The sequence below is a fragment of the Rhinoderma darwinii genome, chromosome 1 (genome assembly GCF_050947455.1).
Source record: "Rhinoderma darwinii isolate aRhiDar2 chromosome 1, aRhiDar2.hap1, whole genome shotgun sequence".
Taxonomy (NCBI): Eukaryota; Metazoa; Chordata; class Amphibia; order Anura; family Rhinodermatidae; genus Rhinoderma; species Rhinoderma darwinii.
In genome coordinates, this window is record NC_134687.1 from 549,234,513 (window position 1) to 549,246,855 (window position 12,343).

Sequence of the window (12,343 nt, forward strand, 5' to 3'; positions counted from 1 at the left end):
GTGGAAACCGCGCCAAAAAACGGCCGCAAATGCCTTTCATTGATTTCAATGGGAGGCGGTGGCGTTTTTTTCCTGTGAGCGGAAAAACCGGTTGCGGGAAAAAGTGACATGCCCTATCTTGGCCGTTTACGCCTCTGACCTCTCATTGACATCAATGGGAGGCAAAGAGCTTTCTTCGCAGCGTTTTATGCCCGCGGCCGCGGGTGAAAAACGCAGCGAAAAACGGCGCAGCGTGCAGACTGGGGAAAATCTGCCTCAAAATTTGCAAACAGAGTTTTGAGGCAGATTTTCCTCCTGCAAAAAAACTCTGTGTGAACCCAGCCTAAGTGTTACTGTCTCATCTTCGTGCTGCTTATTACTGTTGTATGATGTCTTCCATGTTGCTGCAGTATGTATGTGTATATCTATCTATCTATCTATCTATCTATCTATCTATCTATCTATCTATCTATCTATCTATCTCATATCGATCTATCTAACTATCTCATATCTATCTATCTAACTAACTATCTCATATCTATCTATCTAACTAACTATCTCATATCTATCTATCTAACTATCTCGAGAGAGATAGAAGAGGATAATCCTGCTCTCCTATGTGTACAGTGTTTAGAAGACATGATAGCAGTTAGGCCCCATTCGATCGCTCAGCGACCACTGAGAATTATGAGGGAGCCTGCAGAGGAAAAAAAAGTCATATAATGGTCCGAAATGGTGTTCTTCTTCATGTACACACACAACAGCTTATTCTGAAATCACTTAAGTTAAGGTTTTGGTTATTCTATTTTTTTTAACATGTTATTAAGCGATTTATTCTTCATTTGCGTGTTTTTCAGTGTATTTTGGGATCTGTACTGTGCTGCTCCAGAGAGACGGGAAACCTGTGAACATTCAAGTGAAGCAAAGGCCTTTCATGATTACGTAAGTGGCTGACACTTTTCACTGTGCGTTTCATTCAGCTTTCCAATCTAATGATCATTATCGTGTATGTGATTTTACTGCTGTAAAGACTCGTTCTGTACCTGAGCTCTCGCGTTAATGGGATTTATGACATCCGTGGTACTTGCATTATTCTCAGATGTGCTGTTCTTGACCGAGCCCAGGTGCAATGAACATGAGATGCTACCTAGGAGCCTATATATGATCTGGCCTCCTCCACATACTGAAAAATGACTGATGTTACACTGTAGGCATCTCACAGTTCTAATGACTGCTGGTAAAGATTATTAACGGCTTAAAAATCGCATTATCGTAATTGGTTGTATTTGCAGTTATTGGATGGAATATCCGTTTAGTGTGAAGTTGTTTCAGTTAGTTGGTTTGAATTTTGAGGCAGATTTTGAACTGCCTGCACTCTTTGCCGTGTTTTTTGGTTGCGGCCATTCAATGCCGCGGGCAAAAAAAGGCAGTGAAAACTGTTTTCTCTGCCTCCCATTGATGTCAATGGGAGGTCAAAGATGGAAACGCCAGAAGAAAGGGCATGGCGCTTCTTTTTCCTGCAAGGGTTTATTTCCGCTTGCGGGAAAAAAATGCCTCCGTCTCCCATTGAAATCAGTGGGATGCGTTTTCGACCGTTTTTGGCACGTTTTTAGATGCGGTTTCCGCGTCCATAAACGCGCCAAAAAGCTCTGTGTTAACAGGGCCTAAGCTATACAGTGGATGCACTTTGGGTCGACTGTGAATCTGCCCCATCTACTATATGTTCATAAGAGAAAAAGTGCCTTTGCACGTTCAATTAGTCACACATTCACACCTAAAGTTTATCATGTCTCTATTTCCTATGCTGATAAATGCAATATGTTGGTTCATTTAAGCATCCATTTCAGGCTGCGGAGAGGTTGGCGGTTATGTTCTTCACTGAGATTACTGATGGGAAGTCTAAAATAATGTCTGCCCCGTAAACACTGCTTTATCACAAATCTCTCCATATTCTACTTTAGGTCTATAGGGAATCTGTTATCAGAGCCCTTTCATAAGGAAGATGCTCGTAGTATTGTACTTCAGTGGGTGCTATAGACACACCGCTGCGCTGGATGTGAATTATGACCACGTTATGCCTCTCATCCAGCACCGGAGGTGCCGTCATTTGTGCTGTGATGAGTTTGGGGTGTCATTCTGTGGAAGCAATAGCACCTGCTGAAGGACTTTACTCACAGCATCTTTATAGCTTCTCTTTATCACATGTTGTGTAGTTTTCAATAAAGGGAAACCTGGTTTATTCTGCAATCGGGTCATTTTCTTATATCAATGTGACAATTATCTATATTAATGTGCTAAGCATATGCTTCATTGCATGCAAATGCTTTTGTTTTGCTTGTACAATTTTCAGTTACACGCTGAAGTGTGAAGGAGTTATTTTTGGTGTTTAGTGCTAAATCATGGAACAGTGGGAAAGAGTCGTCCGCTTCCTGAATTATTTACATTTGGCAATCTTTTGTGTACTATTGATGCTTGGCTGCAACACTATTTTCACTTTATATATAGAAATAATCTACATAAAATATCGAGTAACTTTGCAAATACATTGCATTATTTATTTTGTACTGATCCTTAGTTTCTGCCTGTATTATTATAATCCAGAGCTGTATTCACAATTCTGCTGTTTGTCTTCGATAAGAACTGGGTTTAAAAGCCTAAAGAATACTGGATGCAGCTGTAATAAAGGCTTTAACGCAGCATTAATACAACACCACTAAAGCAAATGTTCTGGTAATATAGTGCTTAAATGTGAATCTATGCTTTATTGATAATTGTATGTCAAATATTCTCATTCAATTTTCTTTACTTGAGTTTCTGTCAATGTGGTGCTGCATTAGAATAGTCTGTTTGAAAGCTGCCATACATATTGAGTTTTCATTAATTTGCTTCTCACAGTCCTGAAATGCAGTTTGACATCGAGAGGTCCTTGTAATGTTCCTTTTCTGTTAAGAGACTCCTTTAAGAAGTTCTCATTTACTATGCATACGTTTAATTAAATGTATATCCGCTCTTATCGTTTCCAGTGGTATAATTGAAAGGTTGGGTAAACTGACCTCCAAAAAGCTGGATATAAATAAGTTAGTGACCACTACAGCCTGGAAGACACTTTTAAAACGCATTTTCCCTAAAATAAAAATAATTTTATTATTTTATTTAAAAAAAATAAATATATATATATATATATATATATATATAACATTTTTAAATATAAAATAAAAACATAAGCAAATATAAGAACTGGAGTTGTCCTCTTCTGTCAAGTGTCTATTGCCTCATTTGCATTAATCTGGAAGAGTAGTCGCAACGCTAAATGTTTGTTTAGAGTGCTCGTGTTTCCTCCATCCACATTGGATTTTGCTGTCTGAATTCCTTAACTGTCAATGAATTTGGTGTTTTCTGCATGATAAATTACATGAGACATTTTCTTATTGTTTTTTTTTTAGCTTTAAAGGGGTATTCCCAACGTGTAATGCTATGGCATATTATAGCCTCATAGTTTGTAAGGCCGAAAAAAAGACACATGTTCATCCAGTTCAGTCTGGCTTTTAAGTCATGAGGGTCCTCTGGATCAACAATGCAGAATAATAATTTTCCTCACCTTAGAAAAAAAATTCTTCCAGACTCCAATATGGCAGTCAGAATTAATCCCTGAATCAAAGACTCATCTACAACAATCTATTATCGCTAGGATATGCTACAACATTATGGTCTCAAGACCCACGCCGATCCATAGAATGAAGGGATGGAGGTCCCTTCGACACTTCTGGACAGCTGTGCTACCGACCACCCACTGTGCAGGGAACTGAAACACCGATCTATTCACGTAAAGTGGGGCTGTGTTGTCGTTCCCTGCACAGCGGATGGCCAGTTGCAGGGAAGGGAAAATCGGTGAATGAGCTGCAATGTTTAGCTGGCACTGTGCCTTCTTCATTATAAAAAATAATAGTAATCCATGGGGGTTACATCGCCTGGATTCTTAAATGGTGGCATATCCTGGTGAAGTCATCTATTCCAGTCTTCGGTCCTGGTGATCACATGAATATTGGATCTTGTGGCTTATTGCAAATAGTAGTAGCTATATATAGCTACTTCTAAAATGTAGGTGGACTCAAGCATGATCTCCAAGCCACCCATATTATGCAGAAGAAGAGTGGCAGTGCAAGTACACCATAGGCCCTGGGCTGTTCCCCAAACTGTTCCCGCTTCTCCACCCTTGCTGTGCCGTGTCTATAGTTAACACTACCTTTCTGTGAGAGCATTGACAAATGGGTGTTAAGATTTCCCTTGTCAAAATGCTGTGTCCCTACATGCTGACAGTCTCCAACCATCGCTGACCGTATCACACTGTGTAGGGACACATCCTCCTGACAAGGGGAATGGTAACACTATGGAAGGGGAAACCTGCACGTCTGAGCTTGGTGAATTTGCAGTTCGAAAAGAAGACCGGGCGGGTTGGAGCTTCCCAATTTTAGGTACTAACTTTACTCAATGCAGCAATGCCGTTTGGTAAAAGATAGCGGATGGTGGATGACACATGTTAAAGGTTCAGTTAGTGAATTTATATCTCAAAATTCTGATAATTTTATGTGTCTTGAGGCTAGTCTTCTCAAAGGGAGCAGGATTGTTCCGTTCAAAATGGTGCAGAGAATATGGGAACTAACCAAGGCAATTTTGGAAATAAATGTGTTTTTGAGATCTACCCTAATTTGGGGAAATGCACTGTATGGATGTGTAAAAGTTGATAACCCTTTGGGGGGGGGGGGGGGATATTGTTTATCAGCTAATGTATCACGAAAATATGAAAACATTTATGAAATCTGGCCATATATCTGAATTTTTCTCCTATTCACAAATATATTATGCACTAAGGAGAAGTAAGATGGGAGATAATTTAAGTGAATCACGTCGTGAAGCTTTGACCCTTTTATACACAGCAAGGTAGTAGAGAGATTAATTTCAAAATTGTTTGGTTATTTAGAAGTATCCCTCGAAGGCCAGATCTTGCCCTTAGCATACTCTAAATAGCAAAGGGCCCTGGGGGAATCTTCAATACCTCAATGGAACAACGCTTTGAGAATGGTAGTAGATGCAACCAATAATCTGTCCTTTAGAATATCACAACTATTTGTAATCCACAAGGCATATTTTCCATAGAAAAAGCTATTGGGGTTTGTAGTTAGAACAGACTCCTCCAGGGACGCAGGAACCCCAAGGATGCGCATACAATTGCGTGCAGGGGAAGCAGTTCTGGGTCCCGCTTCTCTGAATTGGCTGTAATTTTAACAACCGGATCGGGAGAACCAGCCAGATCTCAGCCCTGGTGCAGGTCCTTTTACAGGACATAAACAAAGCGGTTCTGTCCTGTGTTTGTTTTTTTTTTTTGTTTTTTTTTTTTTGGTCCCCTCTTGCTGTGAATCATGGCAAAAAATGTCCTTTCACTCTTTGGGCAGCCATTGGCCCCTCTGGAGTCTCTTACCCCGTGTGGCCTCTCAAATGTTTATCCGCCCTTGAAGAGGGTTCTTTCTCCTAGGCTAATGCATGCTCCACAGCTTCTATTCCACTTCTGGTCCCTCTACTGCATTATATGTGTCGTGGACATCAGACACAAGGCAGATTGTTCTGTAAGGGTATATTCATACATCGTGAATACACTGCATTTTCCATCTGGATTTTCGGGCAGAAAATCCATAATGTATTACAGTAGCAACAGAGTGGATTATATTTAACTGCATGCGTAAAATTGGTCTATGGCCTAAAGACCTGCCTTACAGGTGACCAGGAGAACATAGATGGGCTTCATATTTTACATTGGTCTAAGAGAATTTGTTACCTATAGCAACCTGAGTCCACTTTTGTTTTAAATTGTACCTAACTTTTCAGGTGACGTTTCAGAATAAGCTCAAGAAAAGTATTCTGCACACCTTGATTGTGTTCAAAAAAATCTTTTTATTAATTTCTCAGGGTAAATGCCAGAGGCTAAACGTGCAACGTCAACATTTCGGTCGTGAGACCTTCGTCGGGCACTGAGCCGTACTGGGGAGTCGATCAGCGTAAGTATCGTGTTTGTAGTAGCGCTGCTTTCAATTGTGTCTGGCGGCTTACCGCTCTTTCGGGCGCCCGAAAGAGCGGTAAGCCGCCAGACACAATTGAAAGCAGCGCTACTAGAAACGCGATACTTACGCTGATCGAGTCCCCAGTACGGCTCAGTGCCCGACGAAGGTCTCACGACCGAAACCTTGACGTTGCACGTATAGCCTCTGGCATTTAACCTGAGAAATACATTTTTTGAACACAATCAAGGAGTGCAGAATACTTTTCTTGACCTACATCTGGGTTGGGACCCTATTTCGAGCACCCGAAGATGCTGGTGCTGTCTGAACACAACCATATATGTTTCAGAATAAGCTGTCATATGTGTGTACATGAGGAATAACACTATTTCTTGCAAATATAAAACAACTTAAGGCCCTGTTCTTTCCTTCGGGAATTTTAAGGCCGATATGGACCTGCCCGCTCTTTTTTTGCCATGTCTTTTGCCCGCGGCCATGAAGCTAATGCAAAGACCGTGGACAAAAAACACTATGAAAAACGCTTGGAAATGAGTGCTGTGCGTTTTTTCTGTCTCCCATTGATTTCAATGGAAGGTCAGAGGCGGACACCGCGGCAAGAAAGGACATACTGATTTCGGACGTTTTTTTGGTACTGATTCCGACTCTGTTTTTGTGTCGAACTCCGCGACAAAAAAAACTCCATGTGAACAGGGCCTAACTTCAACAGTAAGTGATTTACAAAGTTGATCTATATCAGGTATATTATTAGATTAGCATAAGTTGTTTGAGAAATTGGTGTTCATTTAAGGATACTGGAAAAAACGGAAAGTGAACTCTGGTTGAAATCAGCCTGATATGGTACAGGAGGAACAGACTGCATTGATCCCAGAAACATTGGAGGAGATTAAATAAAACTAGTAGAATGGAAAAGTGAAAGAGTTGACATGGAAACAAACCAGGTAGCGGCTTCATTTTCATGGTGGCTTCTGAGAAATATTATAGTTGGAAACTGTTTGCTATGGGCAACTTCTGCATTGTTCTCTTGCACGAATTCTGATAAATTATTGTACCTCTCCTTTTGGCATCGTTTTTGGCAACCTTTTTTAAATACTTGCAGATATCCTCACTGGTTTTCGTACTGGTGTTGGATTCAGATAAGATCTACTATAAACTCCTGTCTAGCTGTGTAGATCCCATAGTGGCCAAATTGGCTAGATAATTGCCCAAGGTACTTAGCGATATGTACAGTTCCTTCCAGGAAGCTCATAATTCTTGAGATCTGCCTTTACTGGGCTTCCATGTTTTTGTTTTTTAACTAGCCGTGGATCAACGTGATGTCAAGAGATTATCGTGATCACTTTGGCATAAGAAGATTAGGATAATATCGGCTACTCAATCTTGTTAACGCAAATCCTTTTCAAGTCACATCCTGGCTGTGATCTGTATCCAGCAACTAAGAAGTGGAGGAGCTGTGATCCCGAGGGCTGGCTAGAAATCATTACTTTTTCGCTCTACACAAGTAGGGGGGGGGGCAATATTTTACAAATTAAATGTTTTATGTATATAAAATGTAGTGAAATTCTAAATTTACAGGTTATATATTCAAACCGAACACTAAATGTATTCCGTGTATTGGCTGGAACACAATTTGGGGTGCTCCAGTTAAACAAATAATCCACAAACTCTGGACCTGCTGTATGGGAGACAGAACGCGGTCCGTGACCAAACGCTGCATTACCTCTGTGTGTGTGTGTGTGTGTGTGTGTGTGTGTGTGTGTGTGTGTGTGTGTGTGTGCTATCTCTGCGTAAATGCCTCAATATTATTATTATGCAAAGGCATAATGCACTGATATACAGAGATAACCTAGGACATTATAAGTACAAAAAAAAAAGGATGAAAAATAAAAAAACTCCTAATGGGACAAAAAAAAAAAAGAAGTTCATTCTTTTTCTGGTATTTTCAGGAAAATATATTCATAAAGAAAAGAAACCTAGCATAAAAACAGGGTGAAAAGTCACGTGTGAACCTTAACCCCTCCCCACTGCTTGACGTACTTTCGTGCTCAGTGACGGGAATAGAATGTCATGGGGAAAATGCAGCGCCATTTTCCCCCGGCATTTCCTTGAGCTGTGATAACTGCTGTTTCTGACAGCAGGCTATCACAACTCAATGTGCTAAATGTCCCCGCCAATTAACCCCTGAGAAGCCGCGATCACGGCTTCTAAGGGGTTACAACACCATCGGCAGCCCTGCCATGCAATCGTGGGCTGCCGATGGTTACTGTGACAACCGGAGACCTGACAATGGCCTCCGGGTCTGCTATCTACGGAAGCCTTGTCTGTCCTACCAAAGGCAGAACCCACTAGGTTTGCTGTCAGTGAGTAACTGACAGCTCTAATACACTGCACTGCACATGTAATGCAGTGTATTAGAATAGCGATCGGGGCGTCCTGCCTTCAAGACCCCTTGTGGCACAAAAAAAAAAGTTATAAAAAAATAAAAGTTTTAAGGTGTTAAGGGAAAAGGGGGATTTTTACTTTTATCAAGTCCTTTATTATATATACTATACATAATTAGTATCGCCACATCCGTAATGGCTTGAACAATAAAAGTATTTGGTTATTTATCCTGCGCGGTGAACACCGTAAATTCAAAAAAAAAAAAAAATTAGAATAAACCATACCAGAATCGCTCATTTATTTGGTCACTTCACTTCCCAAAAAATGAAGTAAAAGGAGATCAAGAAGTCACGTGTCCCCAAAAATCATACTAATCAAAATTACAGTTCATTACGCGAAAAACAAGCCCACACACCGCTTTCTTGATGGAAAAATAAAAAAGTTATGGCTCTTAGAATAAGGCAACACAAAAAGTAAATGATTTAAAAAATTAAAAAAATTTTTTTATTGTGCAAACGCCATAAAACTTAAAAAAAACTATATACATTTGTCAACGCTGTAATCGTATCGACCCGCACAATAAAGTGAATGTCATTTATAGTGCACTGTGATCGCTGTAAAAAAAACCAAAAAAAAACAATAGTAGAATTGCTGTTTTTTAGTCACCACACCTCTTAAAAAATAGAATAAAAAGTCGCATGTACCCCAAATTAGTACCAATAAAAACTACAGATTACAAAAAATAACCCCTCACACAGCTCAGGTAGAAAAAGTATGGCGACACAAAATGTGCAGAATATGTTCCAAAATAGGATAAGATCTGTCACCATTTATCAGTGTGACACTGGCCACATATCTGCAGATTATTATGCCTTGATGTACTCTGCAAAGTTTACATATACCCTGATGTACTCCGCACAGCTTATATATACCCCCACATTATAAACTGAAACACCAGTAAAACCCCAAACAGAACTACTACCAAGAAAAATCTGCGCTCCAAAATCCAAGTGGCGGTCCTTCCCTTCTGAGCCCTACAGCATGCCCAAACAGCAGTTTACGTCCACTTATATGGCATCGCCATACCTGTGAGAACCTGCTTTAATAGTTTGAGATATTTGTCTTTAGTGGCACAAGCTGGGTATCATATATATCGGGAAGGACGTGGTGTCCGAAGCACAGTTAAGGACACCACGTGGTTTTCCGAGGCATAATTGATTGGACAACAGTTAAGGACACCACGTGGTTTCCAAGGCACATTTGATCTCGCTCAATATCGATCTCTCTTCTCACAGTACAAAGTGCATGTGAAGAGGAGGGTATTTTGTTGCTCCCTGTGGGAGCTGAATCCCTAATCCCGGCCACCGCTTCGGCTGTAGCCAAGGATTCTGCTCCAGGATATAGACAGTGACGTCAGGGACTTGTCCTGGAGCGGAATCAGGGTTGCCAACCGTCCGTAAATTTCTGTACAGTCCGCAAAACTGGGCGGTTCTTTCTGCCGCCCGTAGCGTCCGGCAGAAAAAAGCACCGTCTGGGATTTTTCGTCGGTCTCCCGTAACTTTGCACTGCGCATGCGCCAAAATGTACATGCGCAGTGCAAGGGAAGGGGGGGGCTGTGTGTTGCTATCTACTAGGGGGGGCTGTGTGTCGCTATCTACAAGGGAGGGGGGGGCTGTGTGTCGCTATCTATAAGGGGGGGGCTGTGTGTCGCTATCTATAAGGGGGGGGGGGCTGTGTGTCGCTATCTATAAGGGGGGGGCTGTGTCGCTATCTATAAGGGGGGGGGCTGTGTGTCGCTATCTACAAGGGGGAGATGTGTGTCGCTATCTATAAGGGGGGCTGTGAGTGGCGCTATCTACAGAGGGAAGTGTGTGGCAGAAAATTAACGCCTAGTGCACACGACCGTGTACGCCGGCCGAATCCCATCAGTGATCCGAGGAAAGATAGAACACATCCCATCTTTCCTTGGATCGTGATGACTATTGGGTGCCACTCTGATGCCGTCAAAAACGGCCCGAGTGGCACAACGGTCGTGTGTATGAGGCGTTGCAAATAAAATTCATCCATTTTTAAAATGGACATGGAAAAAAAACTGATGCAAAACGGGTCGAAATCGGACTGGAACAGAAATTGAACGGATGCAAAACGGCCAAGAAAAACGGACCAAAACGGCCGCTTTTATCGGCCGACACTCCGACCCTGTCATGTGAATAGAGCCTTACATAGGACTGCAGGTAACGTTTACATTATCTGTACTCCGAGTTATCACTGTTATCTGTGGTGTTACATAGGACTGCAGGTAGCATCTACTACATTATACCTTTACCCTGTGTGAATAATCTATTATTCGGCAAACGCTTCCGCATTTTTCTTAGGTTTCAAATTTTGGTTTTTTAGCTTTAAAATACATATTACAAAAAAATATCATTCCTTTTGCTAGCAAACCCGTGTAACAGGTTTTCTATACTAGTAACATATTGTGTACTGAAATGGCATATCAGTGGAATCCACTGCGCATTATTTTCAAGTAAAAAACACCTTTTGGGTCAAAATACTCGCTGCACCCCTTAATAAATGGGTGTAGTTTCCAAAATGGGGGGTTTCCATTGCTCTGATACCTCTGGGGCTCTGTAAATGCGACATGGCACCTTGAAAACCAATCCAGCAAAATCTGGACTCCAAAGAACACACAGTGCTCCTTCCATTCTTAGCCCTCCCATGGTCCCAAACGGCCGTTTATAACCACAAATGGGGTATTGCCGCTCAGGACAAATTGGGCAACAAAATGGGGTATTTTGTTCCTTGTGATAAGAAATTTTGTGCATAAATGACATATTGGAGAAATGGCATGATTTTTTTTTATAGCCCAATTCAAATACTTTCTGTGAAAAAACTGTGGGGTCAAAATGGTCACAACACCCGTAAATTAATTCCTTGAGGGGTGTAGTTTGCAAAATGGGTTGTTTTCTATGTTTTGGCACCACAAGACCTCTTCATACCTGACATGGTGCCTAAAATATATTCTAATAAAAAGGAGGTGTCATGAACAAATACACAGTACACAGTGAGGTCCCTGTTCTTCCCAAACCTTTGTCCCTACCTACTTGTACGACCTGACCTAAACGATGGCGTGACCGTTGTGACTGGGCGGCGTTCCCTATACTGGTACAAGTGAAACGGACAAACAGATAAGACAGAGACCGTACGAAATAACAAAGGGTCACCTGGGAAGTACACGGAGGGAGAGGCAGGCAATTGCACCGCGGACAAGTCCGGGCGCAAAAGGCGGAGTCAGGCAGGCAGGGTCAAACCGGGAGAGCGCGGAAAAAACAAAAGACAGAAGGCAAAGAAAAGTCAGGAGTCCAGCCGAGGTCAGGTCACAAGAAGTCAAAAAGCAAGTCGCTCAGGGGAGTCTGAAACAAGGGAAAGCACCAGGCAAGTAAACTCTAATTACAGACAAAGGCCAACTATCCCAGGCTGAACTAGGAGAGGGCGGGAGCTCAGGAACATCAGCCAGGCTTTGTTTGCCCTGACGCTCGAGCTCCTATTGGCTACAGGCTGGGTGACGCCCGAGCGAGTAACTCTCGATGTCCTGGAGACCGAGGGAGCCGCAGACAGAGTACGTGACAGGAGGCCCCAAAATCCACTAGGTGCTCCTTTACTTCTGAGGCCTGTGTTTTAGTCCAGTAGCACACTAGGGCCACATGTGGGACATTTCTAAAAACTGCAGAATTTGGGCAATAAATATTTAGTTGTGTTTCTCTGTGTGGCAGAAAAAATGGATTAAAATTGAATTTCTGCAAGAAAAATTTAATTTGCAAATTTCACCTCCACATTGCTTTTAATTCCTGTGAAACACCTAAAGGGTTAAGAAGCTTTCTAAATGCTGTTTCAGGGGTCCAGTTTTTAAAATG

The 12,343-nt window shown here is 41.8% G+C and overlaps 1 protein-coding gene across 5 annotated transcripts in view; it reads left to right on the top strand.

Annotated features, from left to right (window-relative positions):
- SSBP2 (single stranded DNA binding protein 2) overlaps positions 1-12,343 on the top strand; it is a 210,147-nt gene that overhangs the window by 95,335 nt on the left and 102,469 nt on the right. For all 5 annotated transcript variants that reach the window (XM_075837681.1, XM_075837709.1, XM_075837691.1 and 2 more), the window contains exon 4: positions 837-921. In XM_075837681.1, coding sequence (XP_075693796.1) covers positions 837-921 — 85 coding nt within the window. The remainder of the gene's footprint in view (positions 1-836; positions 922-12,343) is intronic.